This window comes from Hoplias malabaricus, chromosome 9 (genome assembly GCF_029633855.1).
Source record: "Hoplias malabaricus isolate fHopMal1 chromosome 9, fHopMal1.hap1, whole genome shotgun sequence".
Taxonomy (NCBI): domain Eukaryota; kingdom Metazoa; phylum Chordata; class Actinopteri; order Characiformes; family Erythrinidae; genus Hoplias; species Hoplias malabaricus.
Window position 1 is genome coordinate 35,781,638 of NC_089808.1, and position 18,091 is coordinate 35,799,728.

General features: G+C 41.8%; 1 protein-coding gene across 4 annotated transcripts in view; it reads right to left on the reverse strand.

Annotated features, from left to right (window-relative positions):
• The window catches only part of scrib (scribble planar cell polarity protein), an 85,243-nt gene that overhangs the window by 31,633 nt on the left and 35,519 nt on the right, over positions 1 to 18,091 (reverse strand). For all 4 annotated transcript variants that reach the window (XM_066680186.1, XM_066680185.1, XM_066680184.1 and 1 more), the window contains exons 2-16: positions 13,529 to 13,646; positions 10,801 to 10,879; positions 10,136 to 10,225; positions 9,770 to 9,826; positions 9,614 to 9,677; positions 8,742 to 8,816; positions 8,370 to 8,514; positions 7,617 to 7,735; positions 7,243 to 7,442; positions 6,536 to 6,702; positions 6,274 to 6,401; positions 5,547 to 5,672; positions 4,795 to 4,977; positions 4,281 to 4,688; positions 1,724 to 1,786 (exon numbers count right to left, since the gene is read on the reverse strand). In XM_066680186.1, coding sequence (XP_066536283.1) covers positions 1,724 to 1,786; positions 4,281 to 4,688; positions 4,795 to 4,977; positions 5,547 to 5,672; positions 6,274 to 6,401; positions 6,536 to 6,702; positions 7,243 to 7,442; positions 7,617 to 7,735; positions 8,370 to 8,514; positions 8,742 to 8,816; positions 9,614 to 9,677; positions 9,770 to 9,826; positions 10,136 to 10,225; positions 10,801 to 10,879; positions 13,529 to 13,646 — 2,022 coding nt within the window. The remainder of the gene's footprint in view (positions 1 to 1,723; positions 1,787 to 4,280; positions 4,689 to 4,794; positions 4,978 to 5,546; positions 5,673 to 6,273; positions 6,402 to 6,535; positions 6,703 to 7,242; positions 7,443 to 7,616; positions 7,736 to 8,369; positions 8,515 to 8,741; positions 8,817 to 9,613; positions 9,678 to 9,769; positions 9,827 to 10,135; positions 10,226 to 10,800; positions 10,880 to 13,528; positions 13,647 to 18,091) is intronic.

The window sequence follows — 18,091 nt, forward strand, 5'->3', positions numbered from 1 at the left end:
ATACATTTAAAAAAAGCAGAGCTCTGGAAATATTCCAGCTCCACTGGAACGTTATGTATATTTAGGGCAATTACACCTCATGACTTTGCAGCGTCCCGTTTGTTTGATTCAACACAAATGCAGGAATGACAACTGCAAAAAAATTCCTTTTGCAACGCTTGGGCCACAGAGTCTAACAGAGACAAAAGGGATAATGGTGACAGAGAGACAGAGAGACAGAGAGAGAGAGAGACAGAGAGACAGAGAGACAGAGAGACAGAGAGACAGAGAGAGAGAGAGAAGACACTGGTATAATGGAACCCTGGTTTGTGACTAGAGTCAGTTTGAAAAAAATCATGTTTCCTTTGATAGATACCTTCTTCTAAAGTAAGATACAGCGCACACACACCTCATAGGTCCGCCATCGGTATAGAATGAGACAAATGTGCTTTTAGAAATATGATCTAACATATTTGACTGCAGTCAGGAGCTGAGCAGATCTCCTCGAAATGGCATTATCTCCTTTGACAGGATGAGGATCCCACAACTGGTTTTAATTTAATTATCTTCATTACCAGAAAATCCATAAACACCAATAACAAAATGATCCTATCCTTGAGTTCAGCTGTGACAGTAATCTGGATATTTTTCTTTTTCCACACCTCCAGAGTTCAGTCTTAGAAAGTGGTTTCATTTTCTGCTTCTTATTAGCCCATTGATCCCAAACATTCAGTGGTGTTGAGGTCTGTGATCTAGGGAAGGGGGGTACCCCACTTTTATCATACCCTCTCAAAACATGAAGACCGTGTACAGCATTACTGTGTGTGTTCAGAGCGTGACAGCACTATTCAGTGAGCTTCCACAGCGCCCCCTCCCTGTGGCTCTCTTAAACGCACATGATTTACCTCTTTTTGTCTTGTGCTTAGACATAGAACAGAAATTTGATACAGCAGACATGTCATAATTTTGGAATACAATTGTATACGGTAACACTCTTATACCTCCCAAACCTACTGGGCTCGGGGACGGCCAGTCCATTATTCTGAGAACAGCAGCTGACTTCCTGATTTGCAAATGTTTGCAGTGTTGAGGTGTCCCCTCACAGTGGATAATGGACACAAACTAAGTGAATCTTTATTTCCTACTGTCTCTCAAATAATGTAATGTTTATCTGTTGGAGCCAATTCTGGAGGTGAATGAAGTTCTTAGGAATCTGATTTTTCTCCTCACGCTTCATATTTCTTTCTCTAATGCTGTTTTTCCGTTATTTTGCTTTAATTTTCCACTTCCTTATTTCTAACCTCATCTAAATCACTCTGAAATGTAATGGCTCCAGAGGATTAAAAACTGAAGTAACTGTAAACAATTCTCAGTGGAAGCAAACAAGAGGCACTGTTTACTCTCGCTTTAGACATTAGAACTGGGTCAGAACCAAAAAAAAATGACAACACAAAGAAGAAGGTTTAAAACACTGAAGACTGATTAAAGTAAAAAAATGTAAATATCACTTTCATTACACTTCTCATGTCTCTGAACAGGGTTCCACCACAACAGCAGGTTAAGGGTTAGAGTGACTGTGAGTAGCTTACTAGTTATTGGCTTTGGATTAGTGACAATTTTCTGGGTTCTGTCTTCCCCTCTGCTTTCTACGTTGAGTAGTAAGTAAGTGTGAGTAAGAGAGAAAGAAAGAGCAACAGAGAACGAGAAGGAGAGACGGAACTGGATGGAAAGAGTAGGTACAGACCTCTTCCTCCTCAATTCGAGCAGGCTCAATCAGCAGATTATTGACTTGATCAAATGACACCCCCTGTTAGGACAGGAACCAGCAAGAGGGCATGCGGATTAGTGAGGCAAAAAAATAAAAAAAATTAAAAATAAAATAAATGTAAAAAATAATTAATAATAAAAAGAAAAAAAATAAATAAATCTGCACTCGCATCTTCCAGGACAAACCCCCGAAAAATTAATGAGTGAAGAAAGAAAAAATAAAATAATTAAAAAACCCCACACAGACATTTCAACAATAAATCTGGACTCAGCAGCCCCCCCCCAACATTGACACACCAACACACACATGTAGGTGAGCTTCATGCAGACCCAATAAGACCACCAAGGCCTGAAATTTGTCAAAACGTATAAGAGAACAGCAGCTCTTCTGTTTCAAGCTTATGGCTTTCTGTGAAACGTTGTTAATATTCACAAATAATGTCCTGAAAATACTGTTAATAATAATAACGTTGCTCTCTCTGATTAATGAGTGAGAGAACAGATACGAATTGTCTCACACAGATTTTAGAACATACTGATCAGCCAAAAGTCTAAACAGAAACAGAGCTCTATGAGGGATTTGGGTTTTACTGTTGGAAGAAAGGTTCTCATGTTATCAGTGTTGGTAAACAGTGGGATCCCAGATTCTCAGGCACACGTAATACCGCTGCTGTCTCTTTGCCCACCTCACAGGGCAGTAATGTAAACATCACTGCACAGACAACAGGCAAAACGTTCCCACACGCCAACAGAACTCGCATTCATTTCACACACGCAGACAGACAAATGAAATACAAGCACACATCTCCCAGAGACTGTCAAACATTCCTGAATTTCTCCATTAAGTCATGGAGACTCCACACACACACACACACACACACACACACACAGTGTCCCTGATCCCATTTGGTCTGAGAATACTACTGAGATCCATACATTTTACAAAATGTCTTCATAATTAAATGTATTGATTTATTCAGAGTAGTTTAATGTGAAATGCATCATTCGTGGGTGGGTTTAGGTTGTAATTCCCAGCACTACCACTGTACCACTGGCTTAGTTTGTCTACAAACAACAAATCACTCTGAATCACTAAACGCAAACTCCAGTGATTATCAATTTTATTAAAAAGCATGACGGCATCCTACAGGTTAAATAGCGGCTCATCATTAAGTAGTATATTTATTTGTTATTACACCAGTGCCAAAAGCAGTTAGGTGATATTAGAAATTCAGTTTTATTTTTTAACCAAAGGGGATGGGATCAGGGAGCCTGTGAGCAAAGCTCTGGGGGAAAAAAACAAAAAAAACAAACAAAATAAAACCAAAAGAGCTCAATTAAACATCATGGATTAATTCACTGGTGTGATTATAAAATTAAAATGTTATCAGTGATCAACTGTGATGTGAGAAAAGAATTGCCTTTCACCCTCTTACATTCACACACAACAATTGTGGGAAAAAAAAGCTGGCAAAGAAGGCAGTGTGATTCTCCGGGCGGCAGTAAGAGACAGCAAATAATGATAAGAAGCAGAGCATGGGGTGGGCGAAGGCAGTGCTCAAATATGGCATGGTGAGGAGTTGAGGGAGGAGCATGTGTGGGACTTAAAAAGGTGGGGATAATATTAAAAAAATAGAAAATAAATAAAAAAAAAGAAAGGGGCTTTTGTCATTTGACATCCCTGCCTGGCGTTCAAATACAGAGATTTCATGTCAGTATGTCGCCAAGCCTGTCGCACTACAGTTTCTCAGTGACTGCCTCTGCAGGCAAAACCAACACAACCATCTGTAAGCAACCATCATGGAATGAACAAATACATGCATTCAACCCAGTAACAATAAAGTGCAAACTGGATGCAGGCTCCATTATATGGGATGTGTATGGGATACACGGATCCTTACAGTTAGTCAACTCTGAACACTGGTTTAAAGCAACAGCTTTCTCTATTAACATAAGTGTGCTCAACAAGCCGAGACATGTTTGGGTATAAAGTCTGATTAATGGAAGACAAACAGTCTCTCTAACTCTATATATAGATATCACCAAATAGCTAAAAGTAAACTGCATGCATTAATCATCAAACACTGCCTTTAAAAATGCTAGGTTTTGAACAGAGACTTGATTATCAGGAAGAAGATCAGTGGAAAACAATATATAATAATTATCCAAATAATTTCCCAGAAACACCGTACCTTCCCCTACTATGCTTATCTAAACATTACATCTCTGAACAAAATGCAGGCTTCAAAATGACTGGGTTCTTCCATGTCTAAACTGCAGCTGATCCTCTGAGGTAAGGGGAAAATTATGTAGATGATATTTCATCAAATAATTGCTTTAAGCATGCATTACGAGTTCATGTCTTAAAGTAAGCCCATAAAGATCCCTCTCACACAGCTGACTTTACTCCTCCAAACCTCCTCAACCACATACCAAAACAGCCCATTGTGTTTCATCTAGCCATCAACGTGTACCCTGCTCATCGGTCTCGTCCGTGTGACCCTACACCCCACTCCGCTCCAGCCTGGCCTTACCTTCACCGGCGGAGGCGAGGAGTTCACCTGAGTCAGCCTGCTGTCCTCATGCTCAGCTGCTTCCAGTCTCTGCAGAAGAGGGGTGTTGACGGTCACTTCTTCCTCTTCCTCCTCATCCTCCTCCTCGTCGTCGTCGTCCCTCTCCTCCTCTGCCGTACGGGCAGATGGAGAGAGGCCATCGGGGCTGAAGCCCTGGAGGAGAGCAGCCACAGTCTCAGGTTTGGGCAGCTTGGTGATTTTGAAGTGCTTCTTGTAGTGTGGTGTGTCTTTGCGAATGAGCCGCTGTTTCTCGGCTGGGAACGGCGGAGGCTCCTCGTCGCTCCGGTTGGCGCCATCTTCGTCGTCGTCGTCATCTTCGTCCTCATCGCCACCGCGGATAATGGGTTCCTCGGCGAAGTGCACAGTAGGCTAGCGGACAAATGTGGAAAGGCAAATGACATTCAGGACACCGATAAACAAGTGTTTTACCCATTATACAAGTTTTATAACAAAAACATACACATTTCACGATTACCTCAATATATTCCACCTCCATTTCATCAAGCTCCTCATCCTCACGCTCGTGATCGTGTTTGTTATTGTGCCCCATTCCGACAAAATTTACTACTCGTTTCCCCTCATGCGAGTTTGCAGAGGCTGTGCTGTTAGAAGCCTGGGAATCGTGACTCTGGTTGGACAGGCCACTTGATCTTTTCTCCTGTAAACAAATACTCAAGTTGTCTCGCTCTGCCACACCTTTTTGCAGTGACATTCAAGTTTTCAAGCTGCAATATCAAGTACTGTACAGTGTAGTTTATCTGAAGTCCACAGCTCTAACACCGCATCATGGAGCAATAAAAAAGATAAAATATATAGAAGTGATTAAAATATATAGTATATATATATATATATATAGTAGTATATAAGTGATTAAGCAAGAGCGCCAGAAAAGAAAAGAGAACATCAATAAACAGAGCCAAAAGGGTTTTTGTGAAGTAGGAAGGGTTATGTCATACTTAGAAAAATAGACTCAGTAACCTTGATGCGGAATAAGAGTGTCTCCGTTCAAAAGAGGCACAGCAAAAGGTGTTAGAATTATGGAAAGCACCTAGGTTTCAATATTCTATTTTATTTATTTAATTTTTTTTAGAATACAACAAGTGACACTGTATTTCTGCATCATATGAGCTTCTCATTTTCACTCCTGCTTGGGTAACAGTACAAGTTTTGTCTTAATTGCCTAAGCTCGGGCAGAAACAGCACACACACACAGATTCAGACACACACCTCATTGTCTGCGTCCTCCATGTCATCATCGGGCTTAGATGTGTATGCCTCATTTCTTCTGGCCTCAATTACATTCTTCATCACCTTCAACTCACTGGGGTGAGGAGTGGCTCGTCTCTGGAGACCCTGTTGGTCCAGAACATACAACTCCCAAAATTAGCCTGCATGCATCCACATGGTTAGAGCTGCACAAACGCTCTGAACACACACCTACACATAGGTGGACAGAGTAATCTAAAATCTTTCTCTAATTCTGTTCAAGCAAAGGCAAAAAGAGCCAAGCCATCACTTCAGAACTGAGCCCCTCACTGAACTGTAGCAGTAACGTATCTATAAAGGAAATTACGTTCTCTTTTCTGGAATAATTTGGTCTAAAATAAGACATAAACAAAACGCTAATGCTCAAGAAACACAATGGAAAGACATTAAAAACAAAAAGTAAAAACAACAATTATTTCAATGTGAATAGCTAAATTAAAACTGCGTGTATTCACAAAGAAACTAGAAATATTATCATTTCTACAACACCCAGACTTACAAATCCATACAAACCAGCCTAAAAACTCCATAGACATTACACAGTCATAGAGGTGCCTGGGTTTTTAAATAGATCTAATTCAGGTAAATTGCTGGGCAACTTTACAGGGGTTTCACATTGGATTCCTGTGTCTAACAACCATTAAAGACTCAGCCAAACGTTCATGTGTGAAAAGGGTGTGTGTCTCACTGTTCTCTCTGCACCAGACTCATCCTCCTCTTCGGGTTTGGCCTCCTCCTGAAACTGGATGACTGACACTCTGTTCAGATTAGTGTCAGTGGGCCAGCTCTCATCCACACTGCTCTGCAGCAGGTTCTCTAAAGACATAAAGAAGTTGCCAGATTCATTTAGCTGTCGGATAATCGTCTAATTCTAGACTGTTCTAGTTACAGTGCTGATACCTTGAGGCCCAGAGAGTTGCTGGCTGAAAAAATAAAGAGCCACGCCTTACCTAAGCTTGGCGTTGGCTGTTGGGGCAGCAGATAGCAGGTTAGTACTTTCTCTCCTGTGCGCTCATCGTCCTCAGTCTGGAACTTCAGCATGGGCTGCGACTGGTTCTCGGCTAGCCACATGGCCTTCAGGTTTAGATTGGCCAGTGCAAAGGGCAGGTTTTGTAACCTATAGAGGAAATGGGGAGAGAGGAGAAACACAAAAAAATAGCAGTAGCTCAGGCTACAAATTTATATATAAAACATAAAGACGGTAAGCTTGTTAAGAAAAGAGGAATGAGGAGCATACTGAAAGAGGAACAAATATTCACAAGAGAAACCATCCTTCTCTATTTGACATCAGACAGTAGAATTATGATTAAAAATAAATAAATATATAAAAACAAACAGACAATGAGTAATTTTAAAAGCCTACCAAATTACCCATTATTCACATACATCTGGAATCTATCAGCAGAGGAACTGATGAGTGTAGAGCATTATTTTTGTCTTTTTAGGACCTCATAGATTTAAAATAAAATGCTAAAGTCCCAAAGTCAGAGTTGTGACTGACTGCTAAAAAAGTAATATAATGAAATTAGTACCTACCTATTTAAACAATGATTAACACACTTGAGTAGATGTATTATGAAATCTGTTCCACTTCACTTTATCTAAATACTTTCAAAGAAAGGAACTATAATGAACAGAGCCATCATGTGACACTGACCTGTTTCCGGCCACGTCCAGCACATGTAACTCAGTGGCATTGGCAAGCTCAGCGGGCAGCTTGCCCACTCTGTTATCTCTGAGTGAGAGCACGTTCAGACTGGCACAGCCACCCAGCTCTGCTGGCACACTGCTCACACGGTTACGGTCCACATTCAGGTTGGTCAGTTTCTTTAGCTTTCCCAAGGAACGAGGGAGAGACTGCAACAGACACGAATTTACTTGTAAATTCACATCATTAATGGCCAGTTATAATTGAATTAATACATCTCTCTTGGTTAAACAGGTCAGCTCAAGCATGCTGCTCTGTATCGTAGCCATGTCTAAATCAGACAGAGGAAGGTGTAGGATACACTTCAGCTTTCAGCCTGGTACCTGTAGGAGGTTTTCTGTCAGCATTAGTTCCGTCAGGTTCTCGCATTCGCCGATGGAGTCCGTCAAATGCACCAGACGATTTTGGTCCACTTTGAAAATGGACAACTGCTTCAAGGAACCTATTAAAAAAAAAGGGAGATGAACATTCAACAGAAGAGCCACAATCTCAACATGGACAGCACTGACCTTGTAGGGAAAATGTAGGGGGGAAAAATTAATGTATAATATATCAGAGGGACTCCAGACTCATACAAACCAACTGCCACTAGAGGGCAATGGAGCAGCTAATACATGAAAACATTCCCAACACATTCCATCTCCACTGCTCATACAGTGAGACAGTACAAAGGCATGTGATTTACATGAGGCACATACAGGACAAGAAAGCATCAACACATCTGAATCCAAGGGCCACTGACAGGTCACGGTCTTTAGCATGGTATGTCAACAGAAACTATATATATTTTCTTTTAATCTTGCAATTATTATAAACAGTACAAAATGTTTCTGAATATCAGTGAGCACCAGTAAAGGGTTAAGTATGCAGCAAACATCAGATATTAAAAGTAAGACATTTCTGAACACAACTCACTGTGTTGTTTGTGCTAGGACCTCCCACAGACTGTGATTGGTCTACTGCTCAAAACCCGGATTCTAGTGGTGTGTCCTTTCTTGGATTAAAAAAAAAAGGCTCCCAGCTTAACACAGCACACGCACACAGATTTCAAGTTAACAAATCCTCTAACATCTCACCAATGCTGTCAGGCACAACTTCCAGAAGGTTCTGAGAGAGAAGCAGGTCAGTGAGGGCGATGAGGCCACTGATCTCTGAGGGCAACTCTGCGAGCCGGTTCTCTGACACGTCCAAACACACCAGCCGTCTTAAATTTCCCAGCTCCTGTTGAAGAGAAGTGCCATTTTACAAAATACTTACAGCACTGAACTTTGACTATACAAAAGCTGATGGACTCATGTAACATGCTGCAGATAAAAAAGAAAACTGAATACTTTACATTGCTCAACGCTACAATAAAATTATACAGTGCCTCACATAACGAGACCAGCATTAAAACCTTGTAAATTTGACCACTGACAAATCCTATTTAAGGTGTGGCATATACTCACCGGAGGTAGTGTGGAGAGTTGGTTCCTGTCCAACCACAACTCACGAAGATTAGGCAGCGCACCCAAAGTGTCCGGCTAAGGGAAAGATCGGTGTGTTGAGTCTGTCATCACTAATGTCATATACACAACAAGCTTTCAGGTTTAAGAGGGCTACCAGATGGTAAAGAACTGTGGCATTTTTTAAACTAAACACTGTAAATAAGACTCCTAATTCCATGGTCAAAAAAAGACCATATATCATCAAACTCCCAAGAACAAGAACACTGATATAACAGGTCTCCTGATACAATGATTGACATGCGCATCCCAGAGTTGAAGGTTTTTTTGAGCATATTTCATTGAAGTACTGGTTTCAGAAGGCTACATAAAACCTTCAAATTTCTTCACATTTATTGCAACATGCAACAGATTTAGTCAAATTTCTCCAAGTGTAATGACATCAACATAAACAGGCTTTTTAGAACAATGGCATTAAACGAAGCTTTATGTCAGCCATCACTTAAGCCTTATTTAGGTGTTATGTAGCCCTACGAATGTGGCCCTTCATTAGCGTTATCGTGTTTTACGCTTTTCTCAGGCAGGGCATTAGATCAACATCCACAGAGCTGTTAGGTGTGATTGAGATAGATGTTGTATGCAGAAGGGAATTGTGGGTAGCGGTTTGCTGTTACATCATTAGCATTGCCTGGGCGACGCCTTTGTGTGATCTCGTATTGTTTACACAGCTCCACCGAGACAACTACTGGGCGTTGCCATGACGGCGTGAAAAGAGATTTAAGAGGAACGCAAAGAGAGAAAAAAAAACTGAACTCATAGGGAGGAAATAAAGTAGTGTATGGAGATTGTGTGAGGTGTGTGCTGCTAGTCCTTACCAAGACTTCCAGTTGGTTGCTGCCCAAATCAAGCTGTTCCAGTTTAACCAGGAAAGACAAAGAGCTGGAGAGGACCACAGAGGAAACAAAAATTAAAACGTGCACACGTACAGATAGAATACTTCAAACGCCAACCCCAGTTTTGTGACAACTTACGTGGGTAAAGACTTCAGTAGATTCTCCCTCAGCTCCAGAGTGACCAGGTTAGCCAAGCTAGAGTGAAGAACAGTGGACATTTAGAGCAAGAGAAATGGAAATAAAAGCTTGATAGTCAGATGGTGGGCTTTTGATGTGGCAGTTGGTCTGGAAGAATGAGGGGCTCCACCATCTGTATGGACACAACAAGGAGCCAAAACCAGAGCTTGAATGTGTGTGTGTGTGTGTGTGTGTGTGTGTGTGTGTGTGTGTGTGTGAGAGAGAGAGAGTCGCAATGATGACAGCCATCCCTTAATGCTTATTAGTGTGTTGACACTACACAACTCATTTAAATATACTAAGGGATGTGTGCATGTGTGCACTCACTTTCCTATGTCATTGGGTAGTGACTGTAGTGACACATCATTGAGTGCAAGGTGGGCTAGTGCTCTAAGCTGCGTAAAGCCATCAGGTAATCTGAAATAGAGAAAAAGAGCAAGGGGAGATACATTTCACTTAATATGACATATCATAAATCATACTCAATAAGCTCTGAAGTATCTATATACAAAAACTGACATCAAATTTCTGTATTTCCGCCAGCAATGTACAGGAAATAACATGAAACTGCAGCACACACTGAGGGTAAAATCTGAGGTTGCAGTTATTGCTGACATTAACAAATATCAAGGTGCAAATTCATGTTAATCCACTTTCACTTCTAATTGAAACAAGCAGATACATGTTGTCCAAAGCAGAGTTTCTTCTCCTCCATGTGGAATATTAAGATGACAGCCCACACTCATTCGTGTTGTGTTTAAAGGAGAGATTTAATCATGGTTTATATATAAAAAAAAAAACAACCTTTAAATATTTTTTCAGGAAAATAGTTTAATCCTGATTCACTTTTCCACACAGAGTTGCCTGACTTTTCTTACATAGAACTGGTTTCGTATCTTTTCCCGCCATCCCTTCCCCCACCATTCAATGTGTGTGACATCTGTGTTGACCCTGCAGTACGGTGGAATCTGGGGTCCAACCAACTCACTAACCTGGAGAGGGGGTTTCCACTGAAGTCTGCAATCTCCAGCGCTTTGCAGAACTTAATGCTGTCTGGGATTTCAGGAATGTCTGACACAGGGAGAGAGAGAGAAATAACAGAATGCCATGTCAGCAAGACCTACACAAAGTATGTCATGGCTAAGGTGCTCTTTAATGGCTAGCAGATGTAGGATGAAGCGCTCCATAAGAAAATTAAATTACATTAATTGCTTTGAGTAAAACCACAACTGCAATTCCTGACTATTAACTGGGATCAGTATAATTAATCAAAGAAGAAACTAGACTTTGGGATCTGTCATCATCATCATATTTGGGTGATGTTTCTAGCCAGAAACACATTTCAAGTGTTGAGTATCATTTAAATTTATTGTTTTTCTCTACCCATACCAATTCCTCTACAATACTTCCCACCGGTGCATTCATTTAAATCACAAAATTAAAGTGACTGTGGTTAAAAGCATAAATGACTTTGAAATCCAAGAATATGGGTATTATCACGTGGTAACAAGACACTACAGTGTAGTCATCATGTGATTAATCACATCCATCCATTATCTGTAACCGCTCATCAAATTCAGGGTCACAATGGGTCCAGAGCCTACCTGAAATCATTGGGCGCAAGGCAAGAATACACCCTGGAGGGGGCGCCAGTCCTTCACAGGGCAACACACACACTCTCACATTCACACCTACGGTCACTTTTGAGTCGCCAATCCACCTAACAACGTGTGTTTTTGGACTGTGGGAGGAAACCAGAGCACCCGGAGGAAACCCACGCCAACACGGGGAGAACACACCACACTCCTCACAGACAGTCACCCGGAGGAAACCCTCACAGACAGTCACCCGGAGGAAACCCACGCAGACACAGGGAGAACACACCACTCTCCTCACAGACAGTCACCCGGAGGAAACCCACGCAGACACAGGGAGAACACACCACACTCCTCACAGATAGTCACCCGGAGGAAGCCCACGCAGACACAGGGAGAACACACCACACTCCTCACAGACAGTCACCCGGAGGAAACCCACGCAGACACAGGGAGAACACACCACACTCCTCACAGATAGTCACCCGGAGGAAGCCCACGCAGACACAGGGAGAACACACCACACTCCTCACAGACAGTCACACGGAGCGGGAATCGAACGCATAACCTCCAGGTCCCTGGAGCTGTGTGACTGCAACAGTACCTGCTGCTCCACTGTGCAGCCCTTGATTAATCACATATGATCAGAAATGAAGCAAAGCTTAGTAAACGAATGTCTGTGATAATCTTTTAATGCCAGTAAGTGTGTTTCAGATTCATTAGTACTGGATCTGACATTAAAAAATGCATATAATTTAATAACATACACGTTTACTGATACATTAACTGAATTTAGATACTGAAATGTTATAAAGGACATATGTGATATACACTGTAGTGTTTATTCACTTCAGTCACCACTTCTTAAGTATAACACTGGTATCCAGCATAAACAGGAGAGTTTCAGATAATGTGTGATTAATTAGAAGAACCAAGATAGTGCGTGATTGAAGGTCATAAAATAAATGAGTGGACTTTATCTGTGAGACAACACGCATTGATAATGTATCTTCCACTCTGGGCTGCAGTAGCCACTAAGCAAAACAAAGGCACACCAATGTCAACTCGTTTCCCCACCATGTGCTTCACGAATGTGCAGAGAAGCAGAATCTAATACCGCTGCTTCTAAATCCAGAGTTTTAGCTGTTGGGTTCGCACAGATTGTACTGAGGCAAGAAACGGTGAGAGTCCAATTCTGAAATGAAGGTTTAAATTTAGAGTCAACGCTAAGAATACCATGTCAATGAAAACCCTTTGCAGTATTTTTATACAAAGTTAGCCAGCTGATCTTTACATCGTGTACATCATGAACAGAATCTTCAGGAATAATTTAGAAATAAATTCATCATATTGACTTACATTAAAGCATATATATTCTTCCTCTTAAAAGTTACTATTGTAGGCATGACGTTTTGTTGTCATGAACAACATGTGTACACAGTTTGCAGATCAATCTAATATGCCTAGTTGGAGTTACAAGACTATGGGCAAGTAAAAACCTATGGGTGTATCTTCTGCACTGGTAGCGTTGAGTTGATGGAAACATTACATTGAATCTTTCACCTTTACACCTAATTTAAACAGCTCTGGAAGAAAGTGCAGTAGCAGGAGTGCGTTACACACATGTAAAACACATGAGTGAGATATAACCAAGAAAAGGCAAAGAAATATAAACATAACATAAAACAACATGGTTCGATTCCTGCTCCGGGTGACTGTCTGTGAGGTGTGTGGTGTGTTCTCCCTGTGTCTGCGTGGGTTTCCTCTGGGTGACTGTGTGTGAGGAGTGTGGTGTGTTCTCCCTGTGTCTGCGTGGGTTTCCTCCGGGTGCTCCGGTTTCCTCCCACGGCCCAAAAACACACGGTAGGTGGATTGGTGACTCCAAAGTGTGCGTAGGTGTGAGTGTGTGAGTGAATATGTGTGTGTGTCTGTGTTGCCCTGTGAAGGACTGGCGCCCACTCCAGGATGTATCCCCCGCCTTGCGCCCAATGATTCCAGGTAGGCTCTGGACCCACCGCGACCCTGAATTGGATAAGCGGTTACAGATAATGAATGAATGAATGAATAAAACAACATATGCGGAGGTGTTAAAGGTGTGTGTCTGTGTTGGTGTGCATGTGTGTACCATTTCTGGAGATGTCCAGCTCCACCAGCTGCATGAAGTTGGCCACTTCAGGGGGAAGTCTCTGGATTTCATTGTCACTCAGGCCCAGCTTCCGCAGGTTCAGCAATCTGAAGAAAGGCTGAAAGAAAACACGGAAAATAAATGTACTGTGCTGGGAAAAGAGCACGTATGCAAACCAAAATACACTGCTGTAAACAACAACATCATGTTAATTAGCAACCGGCGGTTTCAAATTGTGAGGAAAAACGCTTGTCCGCAGATAATTTACAGAACGCTCTAATGTTCATGTGATATGTTAATCTGACAGTCTGTGATACAGTTAGAAACGTCAGAGGTGGCACCGTTTGGCACCATCACAGTTCTGGAACCAATTGGAAATCATCATTTTAATTTTGTGGCATTCCTGACCCTTTTAGCCAGATGCCTTAAAATATTAAACTGGAAATTATCCACACACACCCCAGCTCATTGTCGTTGGATGCACTGAATAAGTTCAAGGGTAACATAATTAAATATCTTGCCTAATCTTACTGCTCCAGACTAAGACGTCAAACCACTTAGGGCTATCAGATGTTAATCAAGATCATACCACAACCCAAACACCACCCCTACACTTTTTTCCCCTCCTTTTCCTCGTTTTTGTTTTTGGTTCATTGTTTACAAACGTACTGATTGTTTTTAGGTTATTAATATAGTTATGTTGATTTTTACTTGTCACTTTCCTCAACAGTGGGTCCTTTTGTGATTGTGTTTTCATGCGTGTTGAAAACAATAAAAAATAAATAAATAAGTCAGAGGCAACAAGACGTCTGTTGATTTATTGCACCATTACGGAAGGAACCTTATGTTGCACAGACCCAGCTTTGAATGACATCATTTGTAAAGACAGAGGAACTTCAGGAAACTGAAAAAACAGCCTTTAAATAAAGAAAAGCACAGACAGAGAGAAAAAATAACATATATATTCTCTCTGTACTTTTTGAGGTGATAAACCGAGCACAGAGAGGCAGAATATTTTATAACTTTCTGCTCTTTTATTCACAAAAGCATCAGTCCAAGAGGCACTGGTCAGCATTTGGGCACAAATGTATGTGAGAGAAGATCTTCCACTGTGAAATTACAGTAGCCAGAACCACTGCCCTGCACACAGGCAGGAAAGACACAGTTGGCCTTTGTAATGCTAGCTATAAACATGGCAGGATGTACACCACTGATTACACCAGTTCTGCTTTAAGGGCTGGAACTTGTCTTTTGAATGTCTACAAGTCGAAGCAGATCACCCAAAATGACTTACGTTAAACACACATTTTATGTTCTGAACATCCAAAGCTGAACTAAAAGATTCTTATTAATTCAGCTCCTCCCCGCAAAACCTTCAGCTCAATCAGACGCCTCACAACAGCAGAGAGTCGCTCGGTTGAACACGAGCATCAGAAGGACAGCAGAAAAGACTGTGAAGAGTAAACGGTTGCGAGTGTGAATGTATGTGAGCGAGTTTGTGTGAGGGTGTGTGGGCGCCAAACTATATCAAGAGCCTGCTTGTTGGCCAGCCACATTCAGAACATTCCAGCTGCTGCGGCTTGCAGCACTCTCTCTCAGCTCAGAGCAATGGCAAATGGACCAGCAGTGAAGCGTGTAACACCAACAGAGCGCCCAGTGTGCACTGACCACAGCCAGGACGATACCACACTCGTGCCTCTGATACAGAAGCGTTCGGTTCAGTTCACATCTCCCGACACACGAGGTCAAATCACCAACGTGAACTCAGCATCACCATGAGGGAATGTCATGAATGTTATTTGAGAACAACAGATGGGACGAGATAAAGGAGCAGGGAGTGTGAGAAAGCATTAAAGTGAAGCAACAACATAATAATGATAATCTTGAGCCAAGACATGGGCATTGGATATATCACCTGAAGAGCAGATGTGGGATTCACAATGTGTTGCCCACGATAATGACAATAAAACAATACTGCGATTCTGTAAATGCGTTTCTATCCTACAATTCCCAATAAAGAACTCTCCGGGGGTCAAGGCTTTTTGCACAAACCCGTGTTGGAAAACCCATTCATGATACTCAATATTTTGCAAGACATTCCTGAATGATAGATGACGATATCTGTGTAACGTACAAGAAAATGTGTAGCTTAGCTTCATGCTGCTAACACTCACACCCTGACTGCAACTTGTCTATGTTTAAGTGGGTCATCATTCCTATGTAATATAGCCACAAACTGCCAGAAAGCAGGTGTTTCTTCAGTTGTCTTGAACTTCACTTTAACAACACAGCTCCCGCCAGTCTCAGTCTTTTTTTAGTTTGTGCCTTCATTATTGTGAAAGCTGAAGTGAGCCCAGACGTTTGACTTGAAAGAGGATGGTGCCCGAGTGTCTTTTTCTTCACCACAGGTGTACACTAAACTCCTCAACATGGGGGTCATGATGATGTGATGGAGATCAAAATGGAGGTGGGGGATCTGTTTGAGCAGCTGCACGTTTCAATAAAAATACTGATATATGGCACCACTGTGTTGGTAATGTATCGCAAAAGAAAATGGATACGTCACCCCTAATGAAGAGTAGATATGACTGTTACATCCTCTAATGTGCCACATAGCCATGTTTAACATTCCCTTAAAACACGTATTGTGTCTAAAACTAAATACAATACTGTGTTTATGACTAGCTTCTGCAGCACGAGCAGAGCCCTGGGTTTGTTCATTTTGCACCTGGTTATGACAGTGCAGAGAGCAGCAGCTGCTTGCGTTGTCTCTATCATAGTGGCAGGTGAAGCGTATTGAATGTTGCAACGAAATACGAAGCCTGGGTAACTAGGACCTGCCCAGATGGGAGACATACACACGCACGTAAAACAATCATACAAACATACAGGCTGCAGTAAGCCTCGGTGTGGCATGATGGCAGATTCCTCTTTCTGCTCCAAAAACGAAACATGAAAAACTACTTCCTTGCAACCTGTGTATGCAGGCGGTTTGTGCTTTACTGAGCTGCACCGATTTTTAGATGTGAATGTCTGCTCGCTGTCTGTGCTCAGACTGGGAGATGGGGAGGTCTATTAGGGAAGGAAACTGTCCAGTGAAGGGCTGATTATATACACACACAATGAGTTCTATTCACTACTGCAGCAAAAAAAATAAAAAAAAAATCTGGAGACCGTACACTGCTCTTTTTACACACACACACACACACACATTATCTTCCTTCTTTCTGAGGCAGTAACACAGATCCATCTAGAAATGCAGAATAGATTACTATTACAGAACAGCAAGTCATTTACTCTCTGTTGCAATCAACCTAACCCAATTACCCACCTACAACGGCCAGGTGCAGTCAGCGTATGCAGCACTAGCTTTGACTAAAAAGGTAGGCTTTCCTAATCTAATCATCTTTCAGTGTACTACATTCTACTAGAGACTAATTCACACCACAGTTTACCACATAGACGGGTCAGCGTTGTCTATTGCCCAGTGTCACTTGGCGAGCTTTTAAAATTTGGTCTTAACTGAACCCTAAACTAAAGTGTTCCCCTCTATAACATTTTGCCTACAAGAAAAAGTGTCATGTCCTGGTGTCCTGTGCATTTTTAAACTCTCTACCAACATATTAAAAAAAGTGTGGTGTGTTCTCCCTGTATCTGCATGGGTTTCCTCCGGGTGCTCCGGTTTCCTCCCACAGTCCAAAAACACTCTGTGAAGGACTGGCGCCCCTTCCAGGGTGTATTCCTGCACCCAATAATTCCAGGTAGGCTCTGGACCCATTGCGACCCTGACCTGGATAAAGGTTACAGATAATGAATGAATGAATGAATGATATTCCTTTTTAATGAGAAGTTCTTCTGCTGTTGTTTTTATTTTTTTGAAACAAGAAAATAGTTTCATAAACTTCTCATGATGAAACCAGTCTACAAAAAAAGGCAAAACCTCACAAATGTCCACGCCACAAACCCCCCACAAAAAGTGTTTATGTGTTAAAACCTACAGCAGAGGGTGTGAATTCTAGTTTAACAGCGTGTTAATAAGGTTCTTTATATCTACCTTGAAGTGAGGCAGAAGTTTGCCAGGTGGGGACATATAAGGGAACTTATTTTGGCACAGCGCGAGTGTGTGTACACACAGGGGCTCTCTATGCAAGCAGTACTTGTTCTGCACTCTATGTGGCTGTTCAAGGTCATGTCCAGTGACTGAGTTCAGAACAGCAAGCTGTGCAGATCCTGCTTTTACAGCAGCATATCAAGCACTGTGTGCCCTAAGGGAGCTTTACATCAGCCGTACCAAACGGCTGAACACTTGAAGGCCCCTCTACTTACACAGAAAGGTTGAAACATTTATTATATTAATTCACTTTTTGGACAAAGTTGGGCCAGAGTAAGTTAACAGGAGATTAAGAGAGAGTGAGAAAGGGCATAATATAAAGCAAACAGGACAGAGGCAGAGGCCTGAGGGTGAACTACTAAGAGAAATGAGGTGCAAAGTCAGCAAGACCTACAACAGAGGTGCCATGACTAACAGTTTTCTCCTTAATGGCTATCAGATGGCCAGTGCAG